A 15,622-nucleotide genomic window follows, 5' to 3' on the forward strand; every position below is an offset into this window, starting at 1 on the left:
TAGCTAGAAACTATGACTGAGAGACCCAACCACCTCTCATTCCTCAGAAGGTCATCTCCTTGAGGGCAGAGAAATTCCTTTAACTTCCTGACCCCACTACTGTAAAATTTTGTACCAATGGCTAACCAATATCTTTGTTGACCCAATAATGAAATTACATGAAAATAGGAAAACCTAACACTGAGTTTGCACACGCCAGGCCCTAAGCACCGTGTATTATCACGTTTACTCTTTATAACTCTGTGCGGTTTCTCTCAGGACCCACGTCTATGTTGTAAAACACTCAAGTTTGGACAGCTTTGTTTGGGCTATTTCTGTACCTGACACACCCCCTGATCTCCCTAAACCTTCCAAATCCTACTGATCCTTTCCAGTTCAAGCCCCACCTCTGCCAGATATCTAGACAGAAGACATTACTCTCATGTAGAACTCAACTTGAAAAGTGGTTCTGCCATGTATTAGCTGTATGACTCTGGGCAAGACACTTGGCATTCCTACCCTTTCATTTCCCCATCTGCAAAGAGGAAGAAAACAGTACTTCCTTCTTATGGCAGTTTTAAGGATGAAATGAAATGTTATGATGTGCCGAGCTCAGCAACTGGCACAGAATACATGTTACATGGTAGCTGCTATTGATAATCACTGATTCTCAATGATTCTTGCTACCCCAGTATACCCTCATCTCCCCGTTCTGAGATGTGACCACAGCATATAGCCTGCACCAAGCCACGTGGCCTGCACTCTTCAGGAATGGATATTTTAACTCTCAATTATACCATACAATTATCAAAGGCAGGGACCCATTTTTCTCTTCCCAGTGGCAGGTACAGCACTGCAGACATTACGTGGTCACTTTGTGGAAAAAGGCAGAAACTTCACCTGCGAGGCACTGCTCTCTTCCTATCTGGCCAACCCCACCAGCAACCCTTCGGGAGGCTCACCCGGCACTTGACCTCATCCCCAACGTGGTATTTCTTCTCCGGATTCTTTATAAGGATGTCGGCCAGGTGCATGGTAGGTACCAGGCCCCTGATCTGCTTGCCAATCTTCACCACCATTCCGTGTGGCTTTATGGTCAGCACTTTGCCCTAAGAATCCAAGGAAAAGATGCCATGATGCCCCAAGAATGTCTTTCCTACATTTCTTAACAACAAAGCATCTCATACCTCTCTTTCAAAGTTCAGCTTCCTGGGGTAACTACCTGTTATTCCAGATCTCATAGGGGCAAAGCACATGCCCCACACTGGGCTGGATGCAGTAGAGTTTATTTATGAGAACTTTCACACCTTTTTGTGCGAGCATCTTTCTGTCTGTCTTACCAGTTCCATCTCCAATGGAGAGGACTCTGTCTGCTAAGGAATGAACTCTACATATAAAGGGGAGCTGCTCCACTGGGGCTAAGTAACTAGACAGGAGAGGCAACTGGAACTGACTACTAATATCCCAGGTGGCTAAATTACCAAAGAACTAACTTTTGACCTGGTCTAACAAACACTATCAATTCCCAAGACTGATGATCTACTGCCTCTGTGTAGTGGCATGGTGCTAGCAAGACTTTACTGTGAAATTAATTTCAAGTCACCCAAGAGAAGAAAAAGAAATCCCAGTTAGCAGGCAGAGGGACGGAACAGGCCTGAAAATGTTTTCATCTAAGGAGTAATGAGCTGCCAGTTAACCTGTGAACTAAAGACTGTCTGAAGGTGGGAGAGCGTCTAATTATATGCTTGAGGTCTTACCTTAACCAAAGCCCCAGGTTTGATGTCATGATACCAAAGGAACTGAGCTTCAATAATAGACCTAGAACAAAAGGCAAATACAAGATTAAATACATTAGGGCAGAGGCTGCCTAAAATTCAGGGCTACCAAAGTCACACTGGCAAGGAAAGAAACCCTCACCAAGTAAGGACAGGAAACGCCGTGGGCGCGCACCACAGATGAACACGCACACCTCTATACCCCACACAGTGAGCGACAGACTTACGTCCGCAGAGAGAGCAAGGCCAGCTCATCCATTTGGCTGTAGTCGATGATTCTACACTTGTGAGTGTTCCCTGGCTTGAAGGCCTCAGGTTTGAAAGTTTTCTTAGAATTGGAGAGATGGTTGCGCTACAGAGTACCAAGTGATTAAGGACAAGTCAGAGGCAACAGATCTGAGACAACCAGACATTAAATCAGACGTGTAAATGACTCAGAACATTTATCACCTACCATAAAAACAGCACTCTAATTACCTGTTAAAATAATTGCTCTAACTAAAAAACTGTTTTTTACTACCACAGAATCTCTATAAAGTCCGAGAACCGTCTAGATCATGGGTCAATAAATCACAGCTCACAATGAAATGCCTATTTTTGTAAGTTAAAAGTTTGCCTGGAACATAGCCATACCCTTTCATTCACATACTGTCCTTGTTGCTTTCAGGCTACAACAAAGATAAGTAGTTAGGACAGAGTCCATATGGTACCTGAGTCTAAAATACTTACTATCTGGCCCTTTAAAACACCTTCGCCAAGCCCTGGTGTAGATCCTAACTCATTTTTGTTCCTATCATCAATCTGGTGTCAATTAAGGCAAGCCAATCTCAAGGTACTCTAATATAACAAACAGACCTTGTTCAAGTCATTAACTGTCTGCCACGTTTGGGGAAATTCAAAAATAGGAAACTAATCCTCAGGGACGAAGGAAGCAAAAAGAATCCATGTCCCCAAAGTCCTTCTGGTGACGAGAACCTGATGAAACAAAGAGACTCCTTACCCGAGCATAGGCCAGAGCACCATCCTTCAGCTTAAAGGTGGCCCCAGCATTGCCAAAAAAGCCCTGGACAGGCACGTCATCCAGCACAGCTCCTAGCTGCTGGCACAAAAGCCGGGTGAGTGGGCGCCCGGGCTGCAGGAAGACGGGGTGCAGGCTCAGCCGCACAGCTCTGGTCCGGGGATGCACGCAGAGGACACAGGCCCGTACCTAGACAAGGGACACAATGAGGATAAGGCACACTGGAGACAAGACACCCGGGGCCGACTTTCAGGGGTTTGACTCTCTCTGTGCTGACCAAGTCATACAGGTGGAAGTATAGAAACAGCAAGTACAATCAAACAGCATGTGGAAAATTCATACAGAACACCCCGGAGGAACCACGTCTGACTAAATCAACACTTATGCAAGGGCAGGAACATGGGTATCATGGGTATCAGGGTCCCCTCAACCCCATAAGCCTAATAATGCATACGCAACAGGAGCCGTGCACTGGCCTCACTGTATCCAAAGGCTCATCTGAAACATCAGAAACAGCCTGCTCTGATCACAAGGTCCTAGCACGTAAAATGTCTCAGCTCTGTACACAAGCATGACTTAAGGGGAAAAAAAGTCACTAGAAAGAGGTTCACCAAAAAATCAATAATATTATCACCAGGTGCTGGGGAAATCTGCTTTAAAAAATAAAACAACAAAAACAAAAAACCAACAAGGTCTCTGTAACTTCCATTAGCATGAGTTACTGGTAAAAAATAAATCATTTTGGAATTTTTAAGAAAAAATGGGTAGAATATACTGGAATTTTCTTCCCAAATATCCACAATCATAGTAGAAAATTTGAATATTTAGATCAGGGAAGAAAAATCACTTAGACTTAACCACTAACACTTGACTGCATAATCAGATAGTATTTTAACCAGGTGTACCATAGCACTTTCATATTTACCTTCATTTCATATGGCAATTCCATATTTTGAATCCAAACATATATATTAAACATACATTTTATTCTCCTGTGTTAACACTTTCTTAGAACACTTTAAATTATAATGGCAAAAAATAAATAAATAAATAAATTATAACGGCAAAAGTTTCACTACCAAGAGAGAAAAAGAAGCAGAGTCTATGAAACAAAAATTACAAGGTGCTTTCTTCTTCACAGGCTCCTATTCTAATCTCAATCCCCAGAAATAATCACTGACCATTTCCTATGGTCCTTCCTAGACAGCTTTCACTCTCCTCACCGCCCCTAACAGGCATACACACGAGTCCCAGGACCTGCCTGTAGCAGCTGTGACACCGGTTGCAACACAAGTGAAATCAAGAAAAGATAAGCGCAACATTTCTTACTTGCTGATTTGAGAAATATGTTCCGGCTCTCTTAGGATCCAGGTGCATGAAGTCAACCAGGCCACTGAAGAATGAGAGGAATTTAAGTGTAAGGCCAAGTGGAGTCACCTAGAAATAAACAGAACCAATCGTGAAAAAAACATCTCTCTGAAAAAATCAGGAATGAGAGAGACTGTTCATACTGAACATTCAAGGCCACATTACCATAACTCCCCCCAACCCCAACCCTTATCATCTTTCTTCCCATAAAATCAAGAGGCAGCACAACCCCTGGCACTGGCTCTTCCTATACTCAGTAAGCTCACCCACCACCACGACATCCCCAGCCTGAGAGGATTCTCCACTCTCTGGATTTCCCAAAGGGATGGAAGGCACTTTACACAAAGATCCTTGAGGAACCGCCAGCCTGACAACTTGGACAAGTTGCTGCTAACTTGGTGATGTGCTCAGGCTAACATGGGAAAACCCAGTGCGTGCAAGCGGGAGATACTGACCACGAGCAATTCGCCTACCAGGGGCTCGCAAAGCTAAGAAAGTGGGGTGACAAGGCCCTCAAAAGAGAGCACTGAGGCAGGGAAACTAAGTCAGATCCCCACGTCCTCACAGGGTTCACCCTTCTCCCATCTCCATAGAAAGTGGGAGAGTTATTCTCTTGGAAACTGTATCAGATTCAAAACACAGGAATAGTGCATAAACCATGAAAATGAGAATTAAGAAAAATTCTGAATATCGTATAGATATAGATATGAAGACATCCAGCCCCTTTCTGCCATCCAGCTCTTAGGCAGTCAGGCTAGGATCCTTTCTAGAGAAATCTAACATGCCAGAGAAGATTTCTAACAGTGACAGCTGGTAGTTTCTCAAAGATGGTCCGCTAGCTCCGGCCCCTGTCAGGGAAGTCGGCCAATCAGCAAGTCCACCCAGGCTCACAGACTTCCCAGCAGTTTTCTAGTGACTCTCTCATAAGATGGCAGTCAAAACAAAAACTCAACAGAGGATGGGAGGTTTAAGTTGAGAGACTCTCCCTAAAGTAGGATGCAAACGCATGCATGTACCAAAACAGAAAGTAAAAAGTAAGAAAATTAGAACTGATCCATTAAGTCCAACATCACACTAATAGTTCCAGAAAAATAAAACACTTTAAAATATCTGATAAGGGGTGTGTATCTAGAATACACAAGGACTTGTTTTTACCATATCAATAAAAAGCAATGAATAAAGGACTTCTGATTCAATATTTCTCCAACAAATTTATAAATGGCCAATTCGCAACATGAAAAGATGCTCAACATCACTAATCATTAGAGAAATGCGTATCAAAATAACAAAATACCACTTCACACCCACCCCTTCTAGGAGAGCCATAATAAAAAGAATAAGTGTTAATCAGAATATGAAGAGGACCTAGAATGCTTAAATTGCTGGTGACGATGTAGAACATTGCAGCCACTTTGGCTGTTCCTCAAAAAGTTAAATACAGAGTTACCATATGACCCAGCAAGCCCATTCCTAGAAATGAAAACATGTGTCCCCACAAAAACCTGTACACAAATTTCACAGCAGCATTACTCCTAAGAGCCAAAAGTGGAAACAACTCAAATGTCCACCAACTTCATATGATGGAGTATTATTCAGTCATAAAAATAAAAACCCTCCATGAGCTTTGCTGGTAGACAACATTCACATGCGCGTGTGCGTGCTAAGTCGCTCCAGTCGTGTCCGACTCTTTGCATGGGGCCCATGGACTGTAGCCCACCAAGCTCCTCTGTCCATGGGACTTCCCAGGCAAGCATACTGGAGTGGGTTGCCATGCCCTCACTGCCCTCCAAGAGATCTTCCCGACCCAGGGATCGAACCCACATCTCTTAAATCTCCTGCACTGGCAGCCAGGTTCTTTACCACTAGCACCGCCTGAGAAGCCCTCACAACATTCACATGTGTTGTCATAACCTGTTGCTAGAGGAATTAAATACACCCCTGTGACTCCACTAGAAGAGGATTCTCAGAGGCTTATGCCTGGTTTCTTTCAGACTTCACTCCATGGGCCTCTTCTCTTTGCTGATTTTGCTTTGCCTCCTTTCACTGCAGTGGATCACAGCCATGAGGACCACTACATGGTGAGTCTATGAGTCTCCCTGGGGAATCATCAAACCTGGCAGTGATCTTGGAAATTTCAAGACACACTGAGTCAAGATTAATCTCCAATGTGCTTTTAGGGGACTTTCCTGGTGGCTCAGATGGTGAAGAATCCACCTGCAATGCAGGAGACCTGGGCTCAATCTCTGAGTCGACAAGGTCCCCAGGAAAAGAGAATCGCTACCCACTCCAGTATTCTTGCCTGGAGAATTCCATGGACAGAGGAGCCATGAGTTGCAAAGAGTCGGACACGACTGAGCAACTTAGCATGAATGCTTGTGCTTTTTTGAGGATGTTTCTGGAGAATGTGACACATTAAAACAAGTGAGTAAACCAAAAAAGAGAAATACATAGAATCAAAGAAGGTTCTATCCAATACAGAAGAGTGGGGAAGGATCCAGAATAATAAAGACCGGAAGCCTCTGGACATCAGCTATGGAGCAGCTTTACAAAGCAACCAGACTGGAGCCAGATGACAGTAGAAAGACTCCAGATGGGAAGAAATAAAACAAAGATTATTTTAAAAGGTTTGAAAATATAGAAAATAATGAGGGAAAAATAATTATAGGATGTATGAAGAAACAATGATAGGAAGAGAATTCAGCAAATGAAACAAAACTGATCATTAACTCCAGGGTTGGGGGAGGAAATGGTTCAAGAAACAAATTATATTACCTAGTTCAGCAAGTAAACAATATTTATGTGGTCCTAATAATTTAAATACTGAATAATGATTTAATCAAAAGTTGGGAGAAGGGAGGAATAAGGGAGCCGAAATTTCATCTACCTTGATGAAGGGTTAAAACTCAGTGCCTCAGTGATAAACCATGAGATCTAGCAGAAGCATATTACTTAAAAATACAGAGGTAAACTTCAAAAGATAAGCTAAAAGAATTAAAAATGGAGGTTCAATGGGGTGAGAGTTCTTCATCAGAAGCCTTTTAATATTAATACCATTTAATCTTTAGATCATCACTGTCCACAGCACATATGTAACTGAAGTCACATATGTTATTTCCAGTTTCCTAGCAGTCACACTGTAAAAACTACAAAGAAAGAGGTGAGATTTGTTTTTAATAGTTTACTTAACCCAATACAAAATATTATATTGGGCAAAATATCATCATTTCAACATGTGATACTGGCTAAATTTCAAGTACTAATGGCCACATGGGACCAGGGGCCACCCTACTGGACAGCACAATTTTAGACTGCGTGCACACTCTACTTTAATACAAATTATTTTTATTTTAGAAAACAGTAGTAACAGTGAATGGCTTACCTTCTGTACCTGCGCTTTGACCACCAGTCCTGGTAGCAAACTATTGAGGGTCCAGCTCTGCTCCTCAGTAGCAATGGCAGCAGAAACTTCCGAGTGACCAACAGACAGAGTGACAACTCCTCCACTGCCCTTCACCTCCTCAATGAGGCAGTTCAGGTACTGACCCACCTTCAGTCTAGCACCTGCAAGTCCAGCCCCCCAAAAGGAAAAAACATCTATTATGAGAAGAATTTTAACTTGGGCTCAAGTGACACTTTAGAGATCCATGGCCTACTTGTCCAGTTACCATGCAGTACTCCCCATATTCCCAATTTTCAAGAAACCATCTACAAAAATGGGAGTGAAATGACTCTAACTGATCTAGAATCAACTACAACACCAAAAAATACAAAAACCTCAACTAGGCAAGAGAGTGCTGGTTCAGAGGCCCTGAGGGTCCAAATTTCAGTGGAAACTTCTATGTGGGAAAAAGTGAAACTGGCCCATCAGATTTTAACAAGCCTGGCACTCTACTCTTACTGAGACAGTGGCATTTAAATATAATCCCCACACATACCACCTCACAACCATGTACTTGTCCTTCTTCCCCTCACCTTTGTTCTTCTGCCGAATGTACTCCTGGGCTTTCTGCAGTGGCAGAAAAGCTCTGGCCCCACTAACACCAATGTCCACTAGGTAGCCATGGTCTTCCAGGCTGGACACAGTGCCCGTGAGCAGCTGGAGGAAGAGAAAGCATTCCCAAAAGTTCGAAAGTCACAGGTCATAGGACACATAACCAACATTCACTACCAAACACAGCAAACATGACTGTTCCCACCATTGGTCTCGACAAATCATCCCAGAATCCCAAGCATCCTCCCACTTTTAAATTTAAACCTCAATTGCTACAACACAGGGAATACAGCCAATATTTGATTATAACTCTAAATGGAGTATAACCTTCAAAAGTTGTGAATCACTAATGTACTATACATCAACTATACTGAAAAAAATTTTTTTAAGAAACGGAAAACAACCTCAATCTCATTAAAGGATAGAAGAGGGAAAGACATCAATTAACTTTAAGGGGTTTGAAGATCTTAGGGTTTCCAGACAGTGAGGAGCTGACTAATGGAATGACAAAGAGGGGTCTCTTTCTGGAAGATTTTCAAAAGATAGGCAAGCCTTTCATGTCATACACATGAAAGGGGTGCGGTGCCGGCACCCCCAGTGCCCAGACAACTGAGAATCCAGAGCCACCCTTCTAGCTGTCATCATGTCTTTTCTAAGCACCTCCAACACCACCCTCACTTCACCAAAACCTCTTGCCAACCTCCTTTACATTTCACTGGAAGCACTGTGGCATTCAAATCTGGCTCTAAGAAACACTAGCTATTTGGTCTTTGGCCACTTAAGTCAGGTAAACCTTTATCAGTCTACTTTCTCAAATGTACAAGAGTGATACCTATTGGCCTCACAAGGTAGCTATGAAAATGTCTTCAGAGAAAGTGTCTAAAACAGCAACTGCCAAACAGCCGCCTCTCGGTACTTGTCAATTTCCTACAACTTACTTACGGTTTGTTCCCCATTCTACTCAACATTCAGGGCTTGGCCCAAACTTCACAGCTTCTAACCAAACGTTCCAAGACCATATTGATCTTCCTCTTACGTGAGTACAGTTTATCTAAGTGTGTTTTACACCTACTCGACTTGGAGGTGCTGAGCAGGGATTCACGTCTCCTGACTGGGAGATTCAGTAGTGGAGTATCCATTAATATGGTGACAGGCTAACTGCTCTGTCTACCCTGGCTCTTGCTCTCAGACAGCAGCCCCCAAGCTTTCCCCACAAAGTTCAGTGGCTTTTAAAAATGACTTCATCTGTGAAGAAGTCTCAGTGAAGAAGAAGGCACTTCAAGAACTTTCTCACCCTTGCTAAGGTTCCTTGGAGGCATCTTTTTTTTTTCCCTACCAGCAAATGTGGGGCTTGCTTTCCCTTTCTCCCATCCAGAATGATGTGATTAGGTTCAAGTCTTCAACTTCCATTAAGTACCCAAAGCACCTTGGAGATCTTCCCCCAGGAAAAGATACACCCCCATGTGTAACAGTTAAGCTGAAAGTGAAGGGTAGTCTAGACACCCCCAGAAGGCAGGACATGGAGAAGGCATGTTGCCTGCTCCTCCTCCCTTGCCCCAGATACGTACCATGCCAGGTTTCAGGGTCTCAGCACTCAGCACTCTGTTGACATTTTTGGGGTTCAGAGAAAGCATGACATTCTTTTTGCCCCATTTTGTGGTATCCAGGCTGCTCACCACACATCTCACCAGCATTCCAGGTGAGAAGAGCTCAGGCAAGCCAACCAGGTCCTGCATAATACAAGTGAGAAAAATCTGATATGTACCTTTCCCCTAAACTGAGAGTTCACTGCCCGACCCTGATTCGGTGGTTTCTCATCCTCAGATTCCCAGAGCCCAAAAGGCAGATGACGAGAGTAACTGCTCACCCACAAAGGCATTGGTTTGTGGCCATGTCAGTCTTGGATTACAGATAAGGTCTCCAAACACCTCCACACAACAGGCAGATGTAAAATGACTTGTCAAAAGAATCTTCTACAATCACCGTACTTCATTTACTTCCTCATCTTCCGCTTACTCCTCAACTTTCTGCAATCTGCATTCCACCCCTTCACTCCATACTGGATCTCCCAACAAAATCTCCAATGACCTCCACGTGGCTTGATCCAACGGCCCACTTTGCAGTCCTTCTCACACGACGTTAACGAGCCATTTTCACTCTGGTGCTGCTTCCTTCCTGAAACATTTCCTCCTGGCTTCTGACCTTTCCTTCATTGGTTTTTCTCCTCTGCCTCTCTGGTCCCACCTTCTTCTGACAGCAACTCTCCTTTTATTCGCAACTAAAATACAATGTTGACTCCTGGTTCAGTCTTTCAGTCTCTTCTCCCTCTGTGTGCTCCTTATAAGCAACTTCTTCCTACTCCACAGCTTCAACCACCACCTACCTACACAGAGAAATCCCCCGAGCTCCAGAATCACCTATTTACTGGTCGTCTCAACTGTACCTCAAACTCAACACAACCAAAAATCAAATCATGATCATCTCTCCCAATCCCGGTACCCTTTCAGGGTTTCTTATCTCAAGATGGCCTGGCCAACTGTTAAAACATGCTCAACAGAAACCTAGGACTCATTTCTGACATGTCTCTTGGCCTTGCCACCCATATGGAATCCATCACTAGGCACTGACTTTACCTCCTCAGCCCTCAGTAAATCCATCAGTCTCAAAGCCTGGACTATAACGACAGCCTCTAAACTAGTCCCTAAGCAACTACTCATGCTGCTTTGATTCATTCTGTCTTCTGTCTACATATCACCCACCTCAATGAGAGCATTTCAAGGGCTTCCAATTGATTCCAGAAAAACCAATCCTTAACATGGTTTAGTCTCCACCCAGCCCTCTAAGCCCATCTCACACCACTCTCCCTGCTCTCTGTTCTAGTCGCACCAGCCGTCTTCTGCTACAAACGGGGCTTCTACTGCCTGAACTCTCTTCCTTCCTTCTCCAGCCTACCCTCATCTTTCACATTCAGCTCAGGTATCCCTTCCTCAGGCAAGTCTTTTAGGTCCCCTGGCCTAACTGAAAGTCCCCTTATTTAAAAAATTTAAAAAACTTAAAAATAAATTCTCTAGATAAACTCTCTTGGTATCTTGTACCTTTCCTTCTTAGCACTTAGCAAAGCTGTCATCTTACATCTCCCTCCAGTTACAGATTTCATCCAGGTTTCCCTTACCTGCAGGGGCTCTTCTTGGGCCACCTGCTCATTCAGCTTTTCAGTGTAAGCATCACAGATTTCAGTCACTTGCACACATCCTTGGAGGCCGTTGGGGAGACTAATCACCAGTTCCAGTTCATTTACCTCTTTCACGCAACCCAAAATCCGCATCCCCTCACACAGGGACTAGAAGAGAAAGAGTAAATTATGTACAACAGGGAAGAGAACACTGAATAGGGAGGTGGGGAGGCGGGGCGAGGGTGGGGGAATCTGGCTTCTAGTCCTAACTCTGACATAAAAAAGCTACAAGAGAGACATACGTGTATATATTACACACTCATCATGTTTCTGACTGAGCACCATGAAAGGCTGAAATGATACCACTGTGTTTACAGCATGAGGGTGTTGGAGGGCACGCTCACCTTTTCCTTTATTCCAAGCAACCCAAACTCAAATGCCTGGGAGGCAACACAATGAAGAACACAGACCAGGAGAGACTAGGGAAGTCCGGCATGTGTGTGCCAGGTGTAAAGGGCACAACGCTATTCAGCAATGTGTGGCTACAAATATGAGAGAGTGGATACTCGTATTACCAGCACTTTCAAGTTTCTATAAGAAGCCAGAAATCACATTCTTAATGTAAAATGTTTAAGTTTTCTAATGTTGGCACCAACTTTCTTTTAAGTAGCACACAAGACAAACAAAATATTTCCCTTCACTATCTACATCCGTGTGTATCTTTCCCTTCACTATCATTTGGCTTTTTCTTTTTTATAACTAAAGTATCAGAGTTACCTAAAAACTTAAGGGACATAAAAAGAATGCTTCACTTCTCTGAGATAAGTTTCCACATCTGTGAAATAAAAGGGTAGAATCAGAATGACTGTTAAAGGTGTTGCCAATTCTAACCTATGAATTTACTAAAACACAAGTTCGAAGAAAGCATCGGCAGGATGAAGGACTTAGCCGCTAAAATGAAAAACAACACACGATCCGTGATCACAGGCATTGACAAAACTGGAATAGAGACATAAGATATATATACATGTATATATACAAAAAGAATGAAGGGAAAAAGGGAAGAGGAAAGGAGGAAGAGCATGTCAAGTTTGTTCAAAACCAAATGTTGACAAACCTCCACATTAAGGATTTCAAACTTCTCTCTGACAAACTTGCTGCTTTCTCTGGTTTCAACTTTCACCTTTTTTGTTTTTGCTGGCCCTTTCTGGGTCTTTTTCCTTTTGGTAGATTCCTCTTCAGTAGAAATCTAAAGCGGGGGAGGGAGGAGGAGAAGATCCAAAAAGATAAAAAGCAGCTTGTCCAGGCCTTTCCCTTCAATTTCAGTTCATCTGTCACCCTGTTTTATCACCCTTCTACTCCACCCCACTCCCAACTGTTCTTTAATTCCTGCCTCGTGGCCACTCTCCCATCCTGACACCAATTCTCCCTGTGACGAAAATCTGAGTCTAAAAGCCCTCTTCCCTTCTGCGTTCTTCCTCCCTTGACAGGGATGGACATGGGGGTTCCCCACTGGGAGAAGCAATTTGGAACAGTGCATGAAAATAAAAAAGGTGGAGTCACAAAGATTTCTACCATAACAAGCTGTGTGGTTTCAGCTAAATTATATAATCTCTCTGGGCCTCAGTTTCCCACCATGGAATGGTGATCTCTGCTTCACAATACAGTTGGAAAGATTACATAAAATAGACCTAATCATACAACTGAATGTTAGTTCTGGTCCCTCTAGCATTTGGAGCACAACCTACTTTAGGTGAAGATTTCAAATTCTAATGCAAATCATGATCATTTTACACAGCCTCATTCAAACCTTATTCAAACTGTTTTCTCTCCATCCTTAATCAACATGGTAAGTTTCTGAGAATGAGAAACAGGGAATTCCCTGGCAGTCCAGTGGTTAGGACTCTGCGCTTTCACTACCAATGGTGCAGATTCGATTCCTGGTCAGGACACTAAAATTCCACAGGCCTCCTGGTGTGGCCAAAAACAGAAAGAAAGAACAGCACTGAAAACGTACATAATAAATGCCACTCATGCTTCAAAAGATAAAGCCTTGTGGTGGGATGGACTCTCTAACAAGTTAAGTGTATAAAAGTAGACTTCAACAAGAATCCAATCTGGAAAAGCACACATTCTCAGATAAGACTCATTCCCCATAAGTACACTAGAGAGAAAGTGTTCTGCAAGTCTTCCCAAAAAAGCACCCCACTTACATCAAATAAGTTGTCTTGTTCAACTGATTGCTGGAAAGCTTTCTCTGATTTGTGGGTCTTTCTTGTACCCCCACGGGGGAAGCTTTCTTCCATGGCTGCCATGTTTGAGTGTCCTAAAAACAATGCAAAAAGTTGGTAATATGTACTTCAGTGTCAAGGCTGTGATCGATGGGCAAGAGACGGACCCTTCTAGCACCAGTGTGCTAGACGGCATTCAAGACTAAGAACTGGATGGTTTGATGCCAGGCAACAGAATCCATAATTCATCTTTCCAAAGGTCTTTGCTTCAAAACCACACGTTCACATATTTTTCTCCAGTAAGTTATACTTTCAGTGGAGCATCATTAAACAGCGTCAGTTAAGTCACGGATACTCAAATGACTACATAGCCCCTTATCTTCAAAGAATGCACACACATCTAAGATAAAACAATTCTGCAAATAATCTAAAATACAGATCAGGTTATAAACTATCAACAAGAAGGTAGAAAATAATAAGGCTTCAGCAAAGGAGGAAGGCTTCCTTAAAAAGATGCCTTTGAACTGCGTGTTAAAAGATGAACAGGATTTTGACAGGTGGAAAGGGAAAAGCAGGACGAATATGAGAAAAAGCATGGAGACAGGAAAACCCAATTATTTTGAGCAGCAATACGTCTGTCAAACCGCTTACAAAGACTTCTCTGGTGGTCTAGTGGTTAAGGATCCTCCTGGCAATGCAGGGGACACCATTTTGATCCCTGGGTCCAGGAAGATTCCACATGCCATGAACAACTAAGCCCATGCATTACAACTACTAAAGCTGCAGCACCCCAGAGCCTGTTCTCCACAAGGAGAAGCCACTGCACTGAGAAGCCTGTGTACTGCAACTAGAGAAGCCCCTGCTCGCCACTAGAAAGCCTGCAGAAACAAAGACTCAGTGCAGCCAAATAAATAAATAATACATAACTTTAAAAATACTTAAAACTGCTCACAAGCTTGCTTGTCTTTCTTTGAAGAACTGTTCAACTAGATTACAAGGTGAATAAAGCATAATAATTGGAATTACATTTTAAAAGACAGATTGAGCTCTCTCTGTGTCAGATCTTTCATTGGGTGTGAGTAAATTAACTTTTACTTGGGTAAGTTAGACCCTTAAGAAAAGGAAAAGACAGAACAGTAACCAAAACATATATATACTGCAGGCTATACTGGACAAGGAGACAGGACTGAAGCTTCGAAGGTAAACCGAGCGCGTTGCTAAGCCGCTTTGGTTCTGTCCGACTCTTCGCGACCCTACAGACTGTAGCCCGCTAAGCTCCTCAGCTCATGGGATTCCCCAGGCAAGAATACTGGAATGGGTTGCCATTTCTTCCTTCAGGGGATCTTCCCAACCCAGGGATCGAACCTGCCTCTCTTATGTCACCTGCACTGGCAGGAGGGTTCTTTACCGTTAGCGCCACAAGGAGATAGAACTGAAGGAAGGTACACACCGGGTAGGATTAAACTGCAGGAAAAGCCAACAGAGAAATAACGAGAACCAGAACTAGGTTTAACTGAGAACAGGAGGAGGGGTTGGTTCTGAGAGACACTTGGAAATAGGAATCTAAAAAGGCTTGAGACCGTGGAAGAGGTGAGGACCTAGAGGGAGCCTAGAAGGAGTTAGAATAAGGAATGAATGTATTTCGTAAAAGAAAAAAAAAAAAAAGGACAAAGCAATGCGGTCAAGTTTACTAGGAATTTGACCCTTAATCTTACCTCACAAAAGGGGAAACTGAAACTTCAAAGAGTAAAGCGACCCGGAGACAAAGGGATCTGAGCTACTTTCTAGGAACATAACCTGACGTTACAGGGACCACTCCAGCAGAGCCGGCTTCAGAGGTGGAATGCGGTGGCCTAACCACTCACCCGGCACTGCGGGTGCATGGCAGGGATCCAAAGCAGCTAGTCTTGGGACAGCCCTGGAAGCCACGAAGTTTCCACCCTTGTCGCTTTTGCCCCCACTCACCAGCCCCGGGACGCCAGCACGTCTACTTCAGAGGCCGCGCCACGGCAATCACACACGCGGAGACTGGTACACCCGCAGCCTAACGCTGCTCTTCCGGAAGTGTGGGCGGGCTCAACGCCCTAT

At 43.5% G+C, this 15,622-nt stretch overlaps 1 protein-coding gene across 2 annotated transcripts in view; it reads right to left on the minus strand.

The window, feature by feature from the left end:
• PDCD11 (programmed cell death 11) overlaps window positions 1–15,590 on the minus strand; it is a 42,459-nt gene extending 26,869 nt beyond the window's left edge. For both annotated transcript variants that reach the window (XM_018041384.1, XM_018041383.1), the window contains exons 1-12: window positions 15,500–15,590; window positions 13,517–13,629; window positions 12,421–12,552; window positions 11,304–11,471; window positions 9,700–9,861; window positions 8,113–8,236; window positions 7,520–7,701; window positions 4,102–4,209; window positions 2,755–2,961; window positions 1,982–2,106; window positions 1,737–1,797; window positions 942–1,088 (exon numbers count right to left, since the gene is read on the minus strand). In XM_018041384.1, coding sequence (XP_017896873.1) covers window positions 942–1,088; window positions 1,737–1,797; window positions 1,982–2,106; window positions 2,755–2,961; window positions 4,102–4,209; window positions 7,520–7,701; window positions 8,113–8,236; window positions 9,700–9,861; window positions 11,304–11,471; window positions 12,421–12,552; window positions 13,517–13,618 — 1,518 coding nt within the window. In that variant the 5' untranslated portion in view covers window positions 13,619–13,629; window positions 15,500–15,590. The remainder of the gene's footprint in view (window positions 1–941; window positions 1,089–1,736; window positions 1,798–1,981; window positions 2,107–2,754; window positions 2,962–4,101; window positions 4,210–7,519; window positions 7,702–8,112; window positions 8,237–9,699; window positions 9,862–11,303; window positions 11,472–12,420; window positions 12,553–13,516; window positions 13,630–15,499) is intronic.

The sequence above is a fragment of the Capra hircus genome, chromosome 26 (genome assembly GCF_001704415.2).
Source record: "Capra hircus breed San Clemente chromosome 26, ASM170441v1, whole genome shotgun sequence".
NCBI lineage: Eukaryota > Metazoa > Chordata > Mammalia > Artiodactyla > Bovidae > Capra > Capra hircus.